Here is a 19,858-nt window from a genome sequence, read left to right as displayed (position 1 = left end):
GGTGGAGGGGAGATCTGTGAGGTAGGGGGGACACTTGGAGGAGAAGGAGAGACGGGGAGACTTGAGAGGTGGAGGAGTATGAGGGAGACTGGGAGGTGAATGCCAAGGGATGGGGAGATAGCCAGAGGTCGAGTATGAGGAGGGACAGGGCAAGAGGTGAAAGAGCATGAAAAAGGAGGGGTAACGATGGGAGGTGGAGGTTCACAGGAAGGAGAGAGAGACTGAGGTGGAGGAAGAAGAGGTAGGAGATGGAGGATGAGAGAGAAGGTGTGGGATACGGTGGGAAGTGAAGGACAATGAAGAAGAAAAGAGAGGTTGGAGGAGGATGAGGACTGGGCAGATGGAAGTGGAGGATGAGGAAGAACAGGAAAATAGCGGGCAGTATTGGGGCATAAGGAAGGGTGGGAGACAATGGGAGGTGGAGGGGGATGAAGAAGGTGGGCAAGGGGATGTGGGGTCCCTGTGCAGGCTGGGGTGAGCTGCTGGGCAGGATCGGACATGACAGGGGAGGCATGAGCAACACCAGCATCACAAGAACAATGCAGAGCCAAGTGGTGTGGTGACAGCCCTGGTGGCGAGGCCACGGAGGGCCCATAGGCAATGACAAGGAGCCCAGCTGGAGTCAGCACATGGGGATGGTGTTGGGGAGACGGGTGGCTGAGGAGAGGATGGGACACAGTGTGTGGCTGGGCAGCTGGCAGGGTCTACATCCTGAACCTCTGTGACAGGACGAGGGGTGATGGTTTTAAACTAAAAGAGGGAGATTCAGGCTGGATGTGAGGAAGAGATTCTTTATGATGAGGGTGGTAAAACACTGGCACAGGTTGTTCGAAGAGGTGGTGGATGCCCCATCCCTGGAGACATCCCAGGCCAGGGTGGATGTGGTTCTGGGCAACCTGATCTAGTTGAAGATGTCCCTGCTCATTGCAGGGGCTTGGACTAGATGAGCTTTGAAGGTCCCTCCCAACCCAAACTATTCTATGATCCTCCAACTCCCCACCCATGGGTGCCACAGCCCCCCCCCCCCCGCAGCAGCACCAGTGCCCCAGGCAGGACAGGCACCCAGGCCCCGCAGCACGGGAAGGCAGCACCAAGGGCAGGGCTGAGGGGTTGCAGGGCCTTTATTCATCACACGACAAGCAGGCATGGGACGGGGGGACAGGGGCCTGTCATCGGGGCAGGAGGTGCCCTTCATGCGACCTTGGCGAGAGGAAGCAGGAGGACAGGGCAGGGGCAAGCGGGGCTTTGCCCAAAGCAGCTTGGGCTTCGCACTGGTGTGTGGGGAGGACAGGGCAGAGGCTGTGAGGGGCTGAGGCAGCACCAGCCGCCTCCCCACCTCCAGCAGACCCTCCCCATTGCTTCTACAGACCCATCACCAGCGTGAGCTCAGCCCCGACCCCGCAGGAGACACCAGCACCACTATTTACAGAGTCAGACAGAAGCGACCAATATTACAAATCATTCAAAGGCAGTTGTAAAAATGAGAAACCACATTCCAAAAGTAGAGTCTTTAAAAATAAAAACCCAACAAACCAAACCAAACCCCCTGTTACCAATGAAAATGCTAAAAACCACCCCCAAAGGATCTATGTACAGCAGGTTGCCCGTGGCAGTGCAGGGACCCCACTTCCATGGCAGGAATGCTGCTGGTGAGGGTGGGCAGTGCCTGCCCCACGTGTCCCACAGCCGGGGGTCCCCCAGGGGCTGGCCAGGTGCCCCAAGGAGCTGAAGGCCATCGGTGCTGGGCCTGCTGGCCCTGGCTGATGCTGGCGTGTCCAGAGACACAGGCAGTGAGCGGCCGGCCCGGAGATGCTGGCAGAGGCTGTGACCTGGCAGTGATGCTGCTGTGGGGCTGGGGCAGGAGGGGCAGCGGCTGCAGCAGCGGCTCTGAGGCCAAGCTGCAAGATGACAGTAATGTGCAGAGGCGCTGGAGCTGTGTACAGAGCACTTAGAGCTGTGTACAGAGCACTTACAGCTGTGTGCAGAGGCCCTGGAGCTGTGTACAGAGCACCTAGAGCTGTGTACAGAGCTCCAGAGCAATGCACTGAGCCCTAGAGCAGTGTCCAGAGCCCTAGAGCGATGCACAGAGCCCCTAGAACCATGTACAAAGAGCCCTAGAGCTGTGTACAGAGCCCCTAGAGCAATGTGCAGAGTCCCTAGAGCAATGCACAGAGGCCCTAGAGCAATGCACAGAGTCCCTGGAGCTGTGTACAGAGCCCCAGAGCTGTGTACAGAGCCCCTAGAGCTGTGTACAGAGCCCCAGGAGCAATGGAGAGCCCCAGAGCGATGCACAGAGCCCCTAGAGCTGTGTACAGGGCCCCTGGAGCAGCATACATGGACTCAAGAGCAATGCACAGAGCCCCAAGAGCCATGCAGCGAGCCCCTAGAGCTGTGTACAGAGCCCCAGGGCAATGCAGAGCCCCTGGAGGCACCTACAGGCAGCTCCATCCCCCTGAATCCCTGCCTGGCCCCTGGCAGCAGCTTGCAAATAGGTCAGGCAGCCACCTCCAAAACTGCTGTTCTCTCTGGGGCTGCTCTGTGTGAGTGTTGCACTGCCATGGGGGGCTGTGGCTGCTGCCCCCCTCCCTCCCCAGGTAAGGCTTTTGCTGGTGGTGACCGGGGGCCACGCTGCAGCTCCCAAACCCACAATCTCTTAATGCAATTGGTGCATCTCACAGGCAGCTCGATTTGGTGTCTGTAAAATGCACCTGGTTTTACATTGCAGGCTGTCTGGAGTTGGGCAGAGCCAAAAGGGGAGGGGAAATAAAAAAAGAGAGGAAAAAAAGAAAGAGAAATATGGATATTCAGCACTTGGAGGAGCAAATAACTACAAGTGGCCCCAGGCAGGGAGGTGGGTGCAGTGCAGGGGGGCACCACAGCCGTGGCCCCTCGTGAAGGTGGCAGGAGATATGCACACATCAGTGTGCACACACAGAGGCACACGCTGCCTCTCCCCACACTGGGCACCCAGACACCCCATCTCTGCATCCAGAGGATCCAGGGGGAGCACCCGGGCCCTTCCCGGCAGTGCAGGACCTCAGCAGACCCCCAGAGCAGAAGGGTGCCCAGGGAGGGCCCCGCACCCAGCCCAGCCCAGCCTGGGTGACCGCAGGGACCTTCCCCGCCTCCTTCCTGCCCGGGAAGCACGTGCGGCCCCGCGGCTGATGCAACCACAGTGCAATCGGGGCTGGCAGGGATGTGCTGGAGATCCCGCAGGGATGCACTGGAGCTCCCACAGGGATGCGGTGGAGCTCCCGCAGGGATGTGCTGGAGCTCCCGCAGGGATGCGCTGGAGCTCTGGCAGGGTGGACAGCACTGGCAGGAGCTGCAGGGGCCAACACGGCATCGTGCCCCCATCCATTGCATCCATCCAGTGTCCCCACCGCACTTCCCCCCAGCCCTGCCCTATCTACACAAGCAGCCCCCCTGGCTGCTCTCCCCTTTCCAGGCCCCGGTGAGCCCTTGGCATGGTGGGGTCTCAGCTGGTATTCCCGGAGGGATCACCACCGGTGAGGACCCCCCAGTGCTGGCAGTGGCTCCACAGGAGCGGGTCTCACACAGGTGGATGTCACCACACACCCCAAGGGCTACCGGCAGCCTCTGCCTCCGGCTCCACATCTGCTTCCTAAGCATCCCCAGGGGCGAGGGGACAGTTAGGAGACAGATGTGCCCATGCTGAGGAGACAGATGTTCCCATGGTGAGGAGACAGATGTGCGCACACCACTTCCAAGCGGGGCCCCGCGGGGCGTCAGCGCGGGCGCTGTCCCGGCAGGAGCATGGATAGCAGGCACGCTGCAGCCCCCGGCCCCCCGGCCTCACTCACTCAAGGCCCCCGGCTTCTCCTCCGCCCTGGGGGGGTCCATGGGGTGCAGTTTGCACTTGGATGGGGAATGGCGGACGGCGGAGCGGGATGGCCGCGCAAAGCAGGAGGTGAGGGACTGGGAGCTGCAGTCACACGCCATGTCCTGCAAAGACAGATGGCACAGGGGGGTTAGAGGGGCCAGGCACCCTGTCCCCCGCCACGGTGGGGCACCCCGGGGGGCACCCGGCCTCGTTACCTCGCTGGCTATGGCCGAGATGAGGTCGGGGTCCCGCAGGGCTGCGTCCTTACCCCCCTGCCCGGGGGACGAGGGCTTGGGGTCCTCGCAGCTGCTCTGCTTGAGCACTTTCTTGTTCAAGCTGCGGGAGATGCTCTCTGCCGGGTGGTGCGTGGCCGGGCCGGGGTGCTCAGCTCTTTTGCTGCCCTCCTCCCCTGGGGTCTCCTTCTTCTCTGGGGGGGCAGTGGGGCTCTGCGCCCGCCCGCAGACGTTCCTGAAGAACTCCTGCACGAGGCCGTACTTGGGTGCTTCGGGCTTGGCCCGGCTGCTCTCGGGGCAGCCCAGCTTCCAGATGGACTCGGTGCTGCCCGCGTGCTCCACCACGCTGAACAAGCTGGACAAGCCGTCATTGATGTTGCTGAGGACGGGGCTGTCGCGGGTGGTGGTGGAGCGGGCCCAGGCAGAGCCGTTCTGCTTGCTCTGGTGCAGGTTCCAGAGGCTCCTGTCCTTAGAGGCATCCAGCTTGGAGGAAGACCTCCTCTGGAGCTTTGGAGAGCCGTATTTTGGGGAGCAGCACGGCCGCTCAATCCTGGAGTGCACCTTATCCAGGGAGGAGGAGATCTGCTTGCTGCGCACGGACATGAGGGAGGAGCTGCGCGGGGACCAGCTCTTGCTGTGCATGCTGCTGCCGCGCGGCAGGTCAGTCTGCAGCCCCACGCTCACCGTCTGGATGGTCTGTGTCCCCACGTGGGTCAGCCCCACCGTCTGGCTGGAGGTGCTCTTCACCTTCCTCTCCAGCGAGCTGGAGCGGATGGCCTGCCGCACGCAGTTGGTGATCTCCTTCATGTCGTCGCTCATGTTGCCAGAGATCTCCAGGTCGTGCAGCGATGGGGGGAAGTGGGGCACCGGTGGCACCGCGCTCTCCACCGTGCCAGCGTCCAGCAGCTCCCGCTGCTGCTTGGAGAAGTTGCAGAGCCACTGGCTGTAGGTGCTCTCAGCGCTGGCCGACTCCTCTGGCTCCTTCGGCTTGGCCATGGTGAACAAGAAACCGGGTTCAATCATGATCTTTCCTTCTTTGTTGTGCACCAGAGGCGCCTCCAGCCGCCGCACCACCGGTGGGCTGTAGTAGATGCGGATCCCCGTCTTGTCGGGCGCTGTGTAGCTCCTCTGCATCTGCTTCTGGGCTGGGTCGTGCCCGGAGAGGCTGTGTGCCCGCGAGTAGTCCCAGGAGGAGATGCCCAGCTTCTCCTTGGCCAGGCTGTCGGGGGCAGGTTGCTCGATATTCACATATGTACAGTGTGAGGGAGGAAGGCTGGCGCTGTCCCAGATCCCGTTGGGCAGCAGCTGGGCAGCTGCAGATGCCTTTTTGCCCCGGGAATGGTCGCCCAACCCTGGCGTGCTCTTTCCAGGGAGGTAGGGAGAACAGTCAAGCAAGCTTTCAAACTCTGACATGGAGGAAACAGACTTGGTCCTGTGGGAGGAGAGAGGAGAGAGCTCACAAGGGGACAGGGCAGTGGGTTGGGGGGCAGCTGGAGGCATCCTGCTTCCCCATAATGGGGCTCTCCTGAGCACCCACTCCAGCTCCTCAGGGGAGCCCTCAGCCTCCAGGACAACCCTGGCCCACGGCTGCATCTCCCCCCGGCTGCTGGAGCTGCCAAGCCTGGTGGCAGCCCCATGCAGCCCCCTCCGTGCCCCGGGGACCATGCAGGCCCCAGCTCACTTACCTTTTGAGGTTGGTTCCCTTGGCTTCTGCTTCAGAGATTGTCTCTTTGTCTGTGATTTTTTCATTGAGAGCCTGGGAGGACACAGGAGCAAGCCCTGGTGTCAGCAGGCACAGGACCAAAGTACACAGATGGGCTGGAGAAGGGGCTGCAGCCTGCTCCTCTCCAGCACTACCACCTTCCCCCATGCACCCAGGCCTGGCATCCCATTCCCGCTGTGCCCACATCTACTGTAAATCAATTCTTTATAACCCCATGGAAGCCCTTGGGGTTCAGCCATGCTCTCCACCCTCTTATTCCCCCAATACCTGGTGCTTCCTCTTCATTTGCTGCTCCTGGGGGTGTTATTTGGGGTTCACATGTCCTCCCATCTAACCAAACATACACTTGAGCCCAACGGGCATTCCAAGAGCCCTCCAACCTCTCTTGCCCACCTCTTTCCAGTTGCTGCCGTGCTTCTCCATTTCAGAGTGCTTCAGTGCCCATGGGTTGGCTCCTTTCTGCAACTGGAGAATGTGTTGGTCACTCAACATGCGCAAGGTGCCCCTCTGGGCAAACAGCAGAGGCTGGAGGACACATCCGTGATGAGGACACACCATACCTGGTTGATTTTGTTCTGCAGGTCCTTTGCTTGCTGCTCTGCCTGCTGCTGCTCCTCCTTGAAGCGGGCCAGCAGCTCCACCTTCTCCTGGTTCCAGTTCTTCTCGCTGATCTGCAGCTGCTTGGTGAGGTCCATGACAGCGCTGTAGGACTCGGCTAGGAGATGCTGGTGCTCCTCACGCTCCCTCTTCAACGCCACCTTCCAATCCGGCAGCGCACGCTCTGTGATCCCTTTGCCTGCCTTCGACTCCAGCTGCAGGGACAGGGTGGTTGCTGTGGGGGACCCATGGTGCTGGACATCCCTGGCACAGGGGCAAGACCATGGGTTCCCAGCGCAGGTCCCATGCTGCCCAATCCAATAATGGTGTCCCCAAGGCTGTGCAGCCCTGGCTTGCAGCCATGTCCTGCCAGACGGGCTGGCAGACGGTCACCCAGCGGGACATGGACTGAATGTGCTGCCTGCTCGGCTGTGCTCTGCCTGCAGCCCTGCCTGCTGCACCCAGCTCCTGCAGAGGGGCTGGCAGAGCGGACCCCAAGGATGCTGCTGCTGCTGCTGGCAGCCAGGAAGGGCCTGGGGGGCTGCCACTGTGGCAGCTCTGCTCTTTTAGGGGTGGGAGAGGGGAATTGGGGACCATCACTGAGCTCTGCCTAGGGAAATCCCGCATGGAAGGTGCTGAGGAGCAGAGCTGATGTATGGCTGTGGGTTGCTGCCAGCAGTGTGTGGAGAAAAGACCCTCATCACTGTGAGGGCAAGGCTGGGGGACTGATGGGATGGCTTCTGCAGCAGGAGCTTCCCCCAGTGCTGAGGCTGCTCTCCCTCCACCTCCTGCCCTCGCCTCTGCTATAGAATCACAGAACGGTTTGGGTTAGAAAGAACCTTAAGATCATCCAGTTCCAACCCCCTGCCATAGATCCCTCTTGTAGCATCCATGGGGGTGCAGAGCCCTGACCTGCGCCACGACACAGGAACACAGGAGGGCTCTGATGCTGCTCCCTGGGGAGGGACACTGAGCCCCGGCACCATGCCACTCGCCCCAGACAAACCCAGTGAGGAATAAAGAGCATCCTCTGCTGCTCCAGTCAGGTTCTCCTGCCAGCCCCGTTGCTATAGAAACTCGCCTGCTGGAGCGGCTGCTAATTGAGATTCCCACAGTGCCACCCTTTTCCCAGCCCTGCCCAGCCGCCAGCGCTTGGCACACAGGCACCCCCCGGCCCCCCATCCCCAGCGGGCAAAGGGGGGTGCCCGGGGCCCCCACCTGGGCGATGTGGCACTTGAGCTCGGCGCGCTCCATCTCCCAGGCAGCCTTGGCCTTGGTGAACTGCTGCTGGAGCTCGCTGGCACCGCGCCGCTCCTCCCGCAGCTCTGTGCACAGCTCCTGCAGGGTCACCTTCATCTCCGCCAGCGTCTTGATGCACTCGTTGGGCTGCAGAGGGATCGGGGGGGGATCAGAGAGAGTTGGGGCCACCCGACAAGGTGGGACCCTGTGGGAGCTGCCCTCTCTGAATATCAGCCCTGGGGTGAGGGACAGGGGGTGCCACCAGGGCATGGGACCACTCCTGGGGTGACATGCCAACGGGCAGCATCCCCTCCCAGTCATGCACCCGAGAGCAGCAGCCACCCCATGCCCACAGCCACAACGGGGGCTGATCCTACCCCTTCATGGGGACCCCGCTCACCGTGTTGGGGGTCCAGGTGTCCCCAGTGCACATCTTGTTGTCTGCCTGCTGCTGTGGGGCAAGCTCCTCCTCCTCCAGCAGCAGGTACAGCTCCTTCATGCTGTTCACCTGTGGGGACATCATGGCTGGGGTGATGAGGGGACCCACAGCATGGGATAGGGACATCAACCAGCCCTGGGTGGGACACGTGGCTGGGAGGGATGCCCAACAGCGTGGTCACCCCTCCACGGCAGCCAAGGTAGGAGCCCCTCAGCCCTCAGTACCTCCAAAAAGTCCTCGCCCTCGCTGTGTACCATCTTGCCCTGGCGCCAGCGCTTGAGGAACCACTTGAGCTTCATGAAGAGCAGGAGGAAGCTCTGCCTGAACTGCTGCGACTCCTGCACCAGCAGGTTCTTCTCCTGGCTCCAGAACTTCTGCTCCAGCCGCCTCTGCAGGTTCAGGCTCTGCAGCTCGAACTCCCGCCGCAGCAGTGCTTTCTGGTGGTCCTCCTTCAGCTGCGGAGACACACGTGGGCTCTGAGACAGGGGCTGGCACAGCAGTGTGCGGCCTCTGCCCCAGAATCTGGGCTGAGCCTGGCGCCAGTCCCATATCTAACACCTCTGGGGAGCTGCAATGCCCTGGCAGCGTGCTGGGGACAGCAGGAACATCGAGGCATTGCCATGGGTGGAAGCTGCATGCCCATGTGCAAGAAGGAGTGTGCACAGGCCCTGCACCCGTTGAAGATGGGATGGAGAGCAGCCCTGAAAAGGGCTTGGGGGTCTTGGGTGAGGAGAAGCTCCCCATGACCTGGCTTCAGTGTGCACTTGAGCCCAGAACCCCGCCATGTGCTGGGCTGCACCCCCGGAGCGTGAGCAGCAGGTCAGGGAGGGGATCCTGCCCCTCTGCTGCGCTCTGGGGAGACCCCCCCCGGCAGTCCTGATCCAGCTCTGGGGAAACAGCACAAGAGGGACGTGGAGCTGCTGGAGCGAGGCCAGAGGAGGCCCCGGAGCTGCTGCGAGGGCTGGAGCAGCTCTGCTCTGGAGCCAGGCTGAGAGAGCTGGGCTGGGGCAGCCTGGAGAAGAGAAGGCTCCTGAAGGGGAGACCTTAGAGCAGCTCCAGTGCCTAAAGGGGCTCCAGGAAAGCTGGAGAGGGGCTTTGGACAAGGGCCTGTAGGGATAGGACAAGGGGAATGGCTTTAACCTGCCAGAGGGGAGATTGAGATGAGCTCTTAGGCAGAAGTTCTTCCCTGTGAGGGTGCTGAGGCGCTGGCACAGGGTGCCCAGAGAAGCTGTGGCTGCCCCATCCCTGGCAGTGTTCAAGGCCAGGTTGGACACAGGGGCTTAGAGCAACCTGCTCTAGTGGAAGGTGTCCCTGCCCGTGGCAGGGGCTTGGAGCTGGATGAGCTTTAAGGTCCCTTCCAACCCAAACCATGTATGGTTCTATGCTGTGTGCAGCCCTGGGTGGCACCCAGGTCTCCAGGTATGTCATGAGCCTGGGGCTGGAGGTGTCTATGGCCATGGGTGCAGGGATACCTGTCTCCCAGGTATCGGGGCTGCTGCCTACTCACCTGGCAGATCTTCTGTGAGAAGTTGTCCACCTCGTCCTTCCTCAGCTGCCTCTCCTGGGAGAGCTGCTCCTGCAGCCCCCGCAGGCTCTCGTTGGCCTCCGACAGCACCAGCTGCAGCTCCTTTATCTGCAATGACCCAGAGAGGGGATGAGGACAGTGGCCTGACCTCCCCTTGTCCCCGGCTCTCCAGAGGGACAGCCCCATCCCCGCAGCCCTGTCCCCATCCCCGCTGGCTGAGGGAGGATGTGGCTCGTACCTCGGTGGCGTAGGAGTCGTTCTCCTCGGGCCGGCAGGTCCTGTAGCTCCGGGGCTGTGTGGGGTCCGTGTCCTTGGCGTGGGGCATGCGGTAAGGGTCGGCGTCCCTAAAATCAGGCTGCTGCATGCGTGGGCAAGTTAATGAGAACAAACCAAAAGAGCGGGAAGAAAACAAAGCCAGAAAACAAAACAATGGGTCTCCGAAACAGTAAAGAACTACAAGACAACAAAAAGGATGAGGAGGAGAAGGAGCTTCATCACCATGGCGGGAGACAAGGCGGAAACCAAAAGGAAACACAGGATGAGGAGACACGTGGCCTGGATTGTTTGGGGGAAAGGGGGGGGAAAAAAGAGAGAAAGAGGGAAAAAATGTGCAAACACCAGTTATGGTGCCATGCAGTGACTGGGGGAGACTGGGACCTGGGGCTGGTGGGACCACATGCAGAAAAATAGGACTCTGAACAAGCGAGTGTGCTCCAGAAAGGGGCTTGTGCCCGCAGCCCCAACCACCATTGACATCCCTGGTCCCTGCCATGAGCTGGACCCCCTGGAAAGAGGGGTGAAGACAAGACAAAGCTGCTCTCCACTGCTCCAAAGGTACTCCCCATCGGATGCAGATCTGCCCTGGAGCCTTTGCTCTCCAAGTTACCCTGCCTGGGTACCACCGAGGACTGAGGCTTCTTGCAAACGGGGTCCCCACAATTTGGGCTGCTGGTAGGAGGCTCATCCCCAAGAAGCAAAGGAGATGCTGGGCTGAGCTGGGAGAGAGCAGCCAAAACATCAGCCCCTGCTAAGGTGGGATCACACCCAGGAGCCCCTGGCCATGGGCAGAGCATGACCAGCCCGTGCTGGGATGCGCTGGGATGCCCACCGCCTCCTGCCCTGGGCACACTCTGTTGGAGCAGAGTCCTACCTTGTCCCCAGTGCCCCCGGCATGCAGTGAGGTGTTAGTTTGGGTTGCGCTCTGGAGAGGCAGGAGGTTACGTTGGGGGTTGGAGTTTGCTCCGTTAAAGCAGGAGGAAACGGGGCGGCAAATAAAGCGGCGGCTGCTGCGGGGGATGCGGGAAGAAACCCGTACCTGGAAGTCGGAGGCATGCTCCTTCTGCAGCCCCTCTTTGGTGGCGTCGTGGCTGCTGGCGCCGGAGAAGCTGAAAGAGTCCGTGTGCTCCTTGAGGCTGCCGGTGAGGTGATCCACCTTCCTCACGAAGCAGCCCAGGTCCTGCTGGAGCACGCCCAGCCGCATGAGGAGCACGTTCATCAGCTTGGCATCGCTGGGGCTCTCACCACCGCTGCCCACCGCCTCACCCAGCAGCCCCCCAACACACTCGTTGTCCAAGCAAGCCTTCAGCCCAGAGGTGAAGCCGTTGGCATCCGAAATCAAGATGTTGATCGCTTTGCTGACAAGCACCGCTTGGTCCCGGATGCCCAGCAAGGTCTCCAAATCCTTGGGCTTGAGCAGCTTGGCTGGACCATCGGGCACCTTCCCACCACCGAGCACGTCGGCTTCGCTGCTGCCCGTGCCGTCCCTCCAGCCGGTGGTGGGGATGCACTGCGCCGAGTCGCCGGCCTCGGCGTCGGTCTCCAGCATGGGCCGGGTGGTCTGGCAGGAGGCGAGGTCGCAGCGCTGCAGGTTGGAGAGCAGCACGCGGTTCTCGTACTGCAGCTTCTTCACCTTGCCGCTCAGCTCGCTGATCTGCACCTTGGCCGTGGCCAGCTCCTCCTGCGAGGGCTCGCTGACCACCGAGCAGCTGTCCTCCGACAGCGTCACGTCCAGGTCGTGCTCCGACTTGTACTTGCTCAGCTCAGTCAGGAGCAGCTTGTTCTGGTCCTCCAGCTCCAGCAGCGAGCGTCTCAGCAGCTCGGCCTCCTCCTCCACGAACTGCAGGTGCCGGCGCAGCTCCGCCACCGTGTCCCCCGTGTCCCCGCAGCCCGCGAGGCCCGCCAGGAACCGCGCGTCCTGCCCCGGCAGCTCCCTGTCCCCCTGGCCCTTCATGTCGTCCATCTCCGCCCGCAGCCCGCGGTTCTCCACCTCCAGCTCCACTATCCTCCGGCTGAGGATGTTGGCTTCCTCCTCCACCAGCTTGAGGTGGACCTTCAGCTCAGCCTCCCGGGAGTGGGGAGAGTCGGCCAGCTCCTCCACCGAGAGGGAGCTGTCGAGGTCCCCATACAGGGACCTGTACTTCAGCAACTCCTCCTTCATGCCGTCGTTCTCCTTGGCCAGCTTGGTCAGCTTCTTGCACATCAGGGCTGACTCCTCCTTGGCAAAATGCAGCTGGCACTTGAGGTCTGCACTGTCCTCCTGGGGGGACCGAGAGGGTGCAGGCATTAAAGAGTGCTCCCGGGGGCCACGGTGGCTTTGAGCGAGCCCTGGGGACATGCCACCCTCCCACCCCGGGAAGCTGCAGCCCATGTTCATGGAGAGGAAACAACTTGGAGATCCATCCTGGAGGCTTTCAGGGAGACCCCGGAGGCAGCCCCTGCTGCTGCTGCACCCCCCTGCCAGGGCTCTGCTCCTCCCACCGAGCCCCAAACGCTCCATCATGGCGTGGAGAAGCAGCAGTTTTGGTTGGAAACCTCCCACAGCCCCAGTCCTCACCCAGCACTTGTCCTTGCTGCCACCAGGGGACAAAAATCCCTGGCAACCCCCTGCACCAGCTCGCTGGTCCCTTCCCCAGCCCCTCTGCTTCCTGGGAGCGCTTCTCCACGTGTGCTTTTCTAAGCGCAGCAGCTCAGCTCTGGGCTGCTTGCCCAGGCAGACTGTGCCTCTGCTTTGGAAACCTTTTTGGATGGAGAACCAGGATTTCCTGACACCCAGCTCACGGCTTCCTGTGCCGCGGGGTCACTCCAGTGCTCCGAGCTCGGTCCCTGCAGAGGGGACCTGTGGGGCTGCGACCCTCACCCCACAGCACCCACTGGAGCTCGGGGGGGGGTGCTGGAGCCCATTGTCCCTCTCCCTGGCTCAGCTCATCCCCTTTCCTGTCTCCTTGGCTGGCACAAACAAGCTGTTCCCCTCGTTGGGTGCTCCTGACCCCCAGCCATGCTCATGCTCACCCTCACCAAGCCCCACAGCAGTTATTTACCCTGCAAACTTCCCGGGCTGCTCATATTGAGCCCTTGGGTGATGGGGTGGTTGTCCCATGACTTTAAGGTGCTGGTTTAGTCCCCAAATGACCACAGGAGCCCCCCTGCTGCTCTTCCATGAGCACACACGCAGGCGCAGCCTCGCTAAGGCGCATTAAAGCTGTGCCCCCCCCGGAGCTGCAGAGATCGGGGGGGGGGGCAGTGCAGGCAGACATGACCTCAGTTCCTGTTTATCCAGGGGCAAAAAAAAGCAGCAGCCAGCATGTCCCGCTGCCCCTTGACATCGCTGGAGGGACACACATGTCCCCAAAGCCACCTCGAGTGCTCCTGGGGTCCAGGGCAGACCTCAGCACTGACTCTGTGTCCCCCCACAGCTCCATTTCCAGGGGGCACCAGTGCTCACCAGTGTGGCCATGCTCAGCCGGGCAGGAAAGGGGCCCAGGAAGCCACCAATGAGTCACAAGCATCTGTGCCCGTGGGGCCACAGGGAGAGGGAGCATCCCGGGGGACACACGGAGGGGCATTTGAACCTGGGGAAGCTCAGGATTTGCTTTCCAGCACTGGCTCCTTCCTGGAGCATCCATCCCATTGCAGAGCTGGGATCCAGCCCCGCATCCCCAGGCTGAGGGGTCTTGGCTCCACGGGGATGTGGGAAGCAGAGGGGGGTTTACTGCAGCCAGGGGCTGGGTTTGTTTTGGCATAGAGGCAGAGGAGGGGCTGTATTTCAGTCTCAGGAAGGGGGATGATAGAGGGACCCCCTCAGCTTGAGTGTAGCAGCAAAGCCACTTTGGGGACATGGGGGCAGGACTCTGGGACCATCATCTGGCCTGAAAGGGGTCTCAAGGATGGAGTTAAAAGGAAATGATAAAGAAAAGACCAAAGGGGGAAGTCTTTGAGAGGCTGGCGATCCCCATCCTGTGGCTGCACAAGGTGAGCTGTGCAGTGCTGAACCCTCGGGGTGCCCAGGGTCCCCACCATGAGACATGAGATGCTCTCAGCAGCAGGAGTGGCGTTACAGTGTCTCCCTCCCTACTCTGGCTTTGGGGGTGCAGATCTATTCCCCAGAATAAACCTTCCAGGTCTTTTGCCTTTGAAAGAGGATTTTTCCAGCATTAAAACACTTGTGTTTCTATTCCCGCAGCAGCAGCTCTGCCCCTCCAACCCCCAGTAACAGCATTAGCGAGTCACAGCAGCTCAGCACAACAGCAAGTGACAGCTGAAATCCTGCTGCAGCCCAAATCCCCCCCAGCACCCTGGCAAGGCAGGGACAACGCAGCCTGTCCCATGGGGACCCTCAGCTCCCCACACCCCGTGGGGCAGGAGGGACCCACGCTGCAATAGCTGCAACCCAAGAGCAGGAGCAGCTCTGCAATGGAAAAGCCAAAGTCCTTCAGCTCCTTACTGCAGACCTGACACACGGAAAGGGTTAAAGCCAGCGGCCACTGATGCTCCATTGATAAATGAGATAAAGGAGCAGGTGAGGATGGAGGAGGATGGCCCAGGAGTCAATCCCTCCCTTATGCAGGGGCTCTGAAAGGCAGGGAAGCTTTGCAAAACGCTGCCATGCCCAGCTTTACTTCTGGGCCCGGCATAATCTCCACTGGCACCATGACCTGGGGTGCTGGTGGGACACCCTGGCACTGATACCTGCACTGATGGTTTCTTCTCGGTCTTTCCGATGGAGCGAGACCCCCGCTTCTTCAGGGAATTCTGCAGAGAGAAGAGAGCTGTTATCTGCAGCAATGGCTCTGCACCCCACATGGGCACAGACTCATCGTGGATGGACATCAGGGCTGTGAACCCCAGGAAAACACCAGAGCCCCAGTGGGCTGAGGCTCTTTGCTGAGGGGGAAGCTGGGCTGGCAAGCGTGATATCATGAGGTTTGGCCAGAAATTCCCCCTGCAGGCAAGCGAGCTGTGAGCAAGCAGGAATGAGCAGGAAATGAGCCGTGGAGAGGCTGAGTCACGGTCCCTTCAGAGCTGGATGGAGCAGGGAATCCAACCCCCAGGCCAAGGGACAGCTCTGGGACACCCCAGTGTGGGAGCAGCCTCCTCCGAAGCAAGGCACATGTCCTGGTCACTGTCACAGGGAGGGCTCCTCAGCAGGACGATGCTGACTCTGCCCTCGGGGTCTCTGGGGACGCAAGGGACAATCTCCAGGAGAGCTGGGAGATGCGGAGGCCAGACAGAGCAATAAAGGAGACTAGAAAGGGGGGAAAAAGCATGTGCCCGGAGCAGGGCCAGTTATGTGGGGAGGGGAGCTGGGGAAAACCCCTCAAGAACATCCACACAGCCCCCAGGAGCACCGGCCGATCCGTGCGGCCGCCCTGGACCTGTTTCCAAGCTGGCGCAGGGGCCCAGCCGCCAAAGAAAGCAGCTGGGAAATGCAGCTGAAATGAGAAATGCTGCCCGTGCCAAGGTGCCGGGCTCCAGCTTTCCTATTAAGGCCACGACCATCACTGGAGCTGCCGCAGGGCCTCTCCCGGGGGCTGCCTGTGCCACGTCGCATCCCTCACCCGCACCACGCACTGCCCGGCCCCAGCACAGCACCCTGGGGCAGATGCTGCTCGCACTGCTCCACCTTGGGTGCATCCCATGGGGTGGCCGTGCCTCTGGGTCTCGCTGTGACCAAGCTCAATGTGGCACAAGGTACCTGGACTGGTCCCACTTTTCTCCTGCCCCCCAGGACATGCCATAGAGGGACACAACATGCGCTTTTGGGGATAATCTGCCCATCCCAACAATTATCCAGTTATGGGAGAAACCTCTTGGAAAGGAGGAATACCGAGCCCTGAGGAGTGAGCCCAGCCCTGCCCAGCCTCCGCTCAGCCCTGCCTTGGCTGCTAACAAGCTCTGCCATGCTCTGTGCCCTGCAGCAGCAGGGAGGAGGTGGAGGAGGGCTGTGAACTCACTCATTTGTCTAATTAGCACTCTGAGTGCTCCGTGAGTAACCCCAAGCCCTTGCTCGCCCGGGGACACACCATCCGGAGCTGTGCTCGGAGCTGTGCTGGGTGTCCTCCCGCCAGCAGCATCCCTTGGAGCTCTGCAGAGGGGCCGTATCCTGTCCCACGCTCTTTTGCCAGGGCAGGGCAGGAGCTGGCACTTGGGGCTCCCTGCACTGACCACACAACCATTGTCTCTGCCTGTTTTTCAAGCACAAGAATCCTCCAGCCCAGCTCCTGCTGCTGCCACTTGTTATTCAGCCTGTGCTGCCTGCAGGGAAACCCATTTCATGCCTGTTAGTGCAGCCTGTGCAGGGGAGGGATGAGACACCCCATCGGGGTGATGCTGCTCTGTGACACTGAGAGAAGGTGTCTGCAGAGGGGTGGGTGCGACCACAGCTGGGTCCTGTGGCTTGCCAGGGGCTGGCCCCAGCATTATTCAGCTCAGGGAGACCATATAACACTCTTCCAATACCTAAAGGGGCTACAAGAAAACTGGAGAGGGGCTTTGGACAAGGGCCTGTAGGGACAGGACAAGGGGAATGGCTTGAACCTGCCAGAGGAGAGACTGAGATGAGCTCTTAGGCAGAAGCTCTTCCCTGTGAGGGTGCTGAGGCGCTGGCACAGGGTGCCCAGAGAAGCTGTGGCTGCCCCATCCCTGGCAGTGTTCAAGGCCAGGTTGGACACAGGGGCTTGGAGCAACCTGCTCTAGTGGAAGGTGTCCCTGCCCGTGGCAGGGGTTGGAGCTGGATGGGCTTTAAGGTCCCCTCAACCCAAACCAGGCTGGGATTCGACGATGAGCCAGAGCCAGCCCCAGAGATCCCAAGCCATGTGCTGGTTCCCTGCCCTGCCAAACAGGGGCATGGCTGGGGGCAGAGGGAGCTCTCCCTGCATCCATCCTGGGCGGGAGCAGGGCCAGAGCTCTGCCTCAGCACATCTCTCACGCTCTCTGATGGCTCAGCCAGCGATGATGCTTCCCGAGTCTCCCCAGGGACCAAAGGCATCCCGGGCAGTAGGGAAGTGGGTTACCAGTGCTGTGGTGGATCACAAGTACATGCTGTCACCGGGATGCCTTTCCTGATGACATCGCTCCTGGCCAGGAGCTGTTCCCAAACCCGGCACAGCACAGGGTGCCCAGGACCTGTGCTATGGGCACATGCATGGCACGTGGCTCCCCAGGATACAGATGGGACCGTGCACCCACCCAGCTCCACAGCACTGCTGGGACACCACGGGGACACCACTGGGACATCGCAGCCCTGCAGCAACGCGGCTCAGCCCCACTGGAACCAGCAGCATGCGGTCAGGATGCGGCCAGAACCAGGCACTGTGCCAGGGACACGGCGGCCTCCGCACATGGTGCAGAGCTTTGGCCAGTGCCACAGCGCAGGTGACAGGGCTGAGCAAGCGGCTGAGGACACATAAGTGGCTCTAGCACAGGGGGGACATCCCATAGCCCCCCGGGACAGGACAGAGCCACCCCATGCCCCGGGGTGGGCTGAAGCACGTCTCACGCAGGGCAGGCACTGCTCCGGTTTCACAAGCATCTGCAGCAGGGTTTGGGTTTCAGCGATGGGAGCAGGGATGGGGATCCCACAGTGCAGACACCTGCTATGGGCAGAGCCCTGGGGACGCCTCCCCGTCCCCCCCATGTCCCCTCACCTCTCGGAGCTTGTCCATCTCGTTCTGCACCACCTGCTTGGCCAGCTCGGTCTCGATGAGCCGCTGGCGCAGGTCCTCGTTCTCCTCCTCCAGCCTGATCCTCTTCTTCTCCACTGCCTCCAGCTCATTGTGGAGCCGCACGGACACGTCCTTGGCCACCTGGGGACACAATGGGGCTGTCACAGGCTGGTGCAACGCACACGGGGCTGGGGCCGCAGCGCCTGGGCACCTACAGTCCTCATATTATATGTTCCTGAGACCCTCTGGAGCAGACACTGTGCTGGGTGACACCCTGGCCCCTCTGTGTGCCCCCTCGATCGCCTGCTGTGACTGCTGTCCCCATTCCCCAACTGTTAGGCTGCCCCACACCCCACCCCCTGGTCACACCCCACCTTCCCCAGCCCTACCAAGATGCTGTGGGATGCTCGTTGCCTTGTACTGTTTTCCCACACCGTGAGGCTGGAATAGCTGCCACAAGGCTGGGAAAGCAGGCAGGCAGCACCAGAGCAGGCAGCAGCCTCTCGCTGCAGGCAGCAGCTGTGCTGGCAGGGAGAAAGGAGAGCTGCTGCATCACGTTACAGAACAAACAGCAGCTGCCCCGGGTGAAGGGTGCCTCCATCCATCCATCCATCCATCCATCCATCCATCCTGGGCACAGACTCAGAGCCCCCCTCTCCAGATCCCTGCAAGGGAGCAGCCCCCAGCATAAAGGGAGCTTAACAGCACAGAGCATTCGCTCCTGCATCTGCAGGAAGGCAAAATCATGCCCAGTGCCCCTGGTCCCCTGCCCAGCCTGGGGTACCAGCGCTATGGAGGCAGATGAGGGGGCTCAGGCCATGGGGTCAGGCTCCTATTCCCCCAAGGGATGGGCTGTGCTTTCCTTCCGATGAAGGGAGAAGCTGGAGGGGGACGTTCTGGGCAGCAGCACCCCAAGCTGGGGGCTGCTGGGTGGCCTGGGGAGGGGATTGGGCCCCCAGCAGCACAAGGCAGGTTCACAGCCCCATGCTCGTGGCGTGTCTCAGCTCCAGGACTGGCTGTTTTCTGCTCAAGAACCAAAGCTATGCCTCGAGCTGCTGCCTGTCCCCCCCGAGCCGCCACCACACCCCGCTCCTGGCAGCAAGAGCCCTCAGCAAACACTCACCGGCACCAGGAGCTCCTCAAGGCCAGCGGCTGCTGGGGCAGAGCAATGTCACCCTGCAGAAATCCCCTTGTCCCTGCCCTAGCCTGGCCTGCGCCGTGCCTGGGGCTCTGCAAGGGTTCCCTGATGGCTGAGAGCCCTCATGTCCCCAGGGTCCTGGTCCCCATGCTCCCTCTCTGCACATCCGTGATGCTCCAGCTCATGGTGGTGGCCCCATCCTGTCCCCACTGGTGCAGGATAAGGGAGCTCAACCATGGGACAGACAGCTCCAGCCTGCACAGGATGAACCTCACATATGGCACTGCAAGATCCCCATCCTTGGGCAACGCTGTCCTTCTCCACCCCAGGACCCCCTCAAACACCTCCCCATCTGCGAGCTGCAAGTACTGCTCCCCACTTCCCATATCAACTCCATGAGCCCCATTGACAGCCCCATAAGCAGCACAAGCCATGGCACTCCCTGCACAACCCCTGCCACCCCGTTGCGCCACACCAGCCACCGTGCCTACACCTCACCTAAACCCACCCTGTGGGCCGTGGGGCCTCACCTTGACGTCCTGCTCGAGGCTGTGGATGAGCTCCCCATCCACCTGCCCGGTCTGTGCCACGCGCAGGCTGCGCCGCTCCGCCTTGCGCAGCCGGTACTGCAGGATGCGGCAGGTCTTGCTGGCCTGGTCCAGCTGCTGACGGAGCTCCTGCAGCTGGTACACGTCCTCCTCCATGTAGACGTCCCTCATCTCCAGCATCTCTGCGCGCAGCTCCTCGATCTCATCCTGCGCGGACATGTGCATTAGAGGAGATGGACCCCGCAGATGCTCTCCCCTCTTCTCCCCATGGGACATGTCCCCACCATGGCTCCCCTGTTCTCCTACATCCAACAAGCTCTTCACAAACCTTCAACCCCTCGGCTCATAGATTCACAGAATCACAGAATTGTTTGGATTGGAAAGGACATTAAGCTCACCCAGTTCCAACCCCCTGCCATGGGCAGGGACTCCTCACACTAGACCATGTCACCCAAGGCTCTGTCCAACCTGGCCTTGAACACTCTGCCAGAGATGGAACATTTATAACTTCTCTGGGCACCCTGTGCCAGCGCCTCATCACCCTCACAGTGAAGAACTTCTTCCTTATATCTAACCTGAACTTCCCCTGTTTCAGTTTGAACCCATCACCCCTTGTCCTATTGCTACAGCCC

The 19,858-nt window shown here is 61.2% G+C and overlaps 1 protein-coding gene across 2 annotated transcripts; it reads right to left on the bottom strand.

Moving 5' to 3' along the window:
- Positions 1-1,103: 1,103 nt before the first annotated feature.
- SOGA1 (suppressor of glucose, autophagy associated 1) lies at positions 1,104-19,430 on the bottom strand. Of its 2 annotated transcripts, none has more exons than XM_030502520.1 (14): positions 19,209-19,430; positions 17,523-17,681; positions 14,566-14,628; positions 10,916-12,136; positions 9,839-9,958; positions 9,583-9,708; positions 8,300-8,530; positions 8,037-8,144; positions 7,616-7,783; positions 6,361-6,612; positions 6,194-6,265; positions 5,763-5,833; positions 4,060-5,509; positions 1,104-3,966 (listed from the first exon to the last, which is right to left on the bottom strand). In XM_030502520.1, exons 1-14 carry the CDS (start codon positions 19,404-19,406, stop codon positions 3,817-3,819), a joined length of 4,389 nt encoding a protein of 1,462 aa, XP_030358380.1. In that variant the 5' UTR covers positions 19,407-19,430; the 3' UTR covers positions 1,104-3,816. The 2 variants fall into 2 exon arrangements, with proteins under 2 accessions (XP_030358380.1, XP_030358381.1); XM_030502521.2 differs by having other exon boundaries at positions 9,839-9,955; positions 19,209-19,429.
- Positions 19,431-19,858: the final 428 nt, after the last annotated feature.

This window comes from Strigops habroptila, chromosome 13, assembly GCF_004027225.2.
Source record: "Strigops habroptila isolate Jane chromosome 13, bStrHab1.2.pri, whole genome shotgun sequence".
Classification (NCBI taxonomy): Eukaryota; Metazoa; Chordata; class Aves; order Psittaciformes; family Psittacidae; genus Strigops; species Strigops habroptila.
This window is presented reverse-complemented; position numbering and strand designations above follow the sequence as displayed.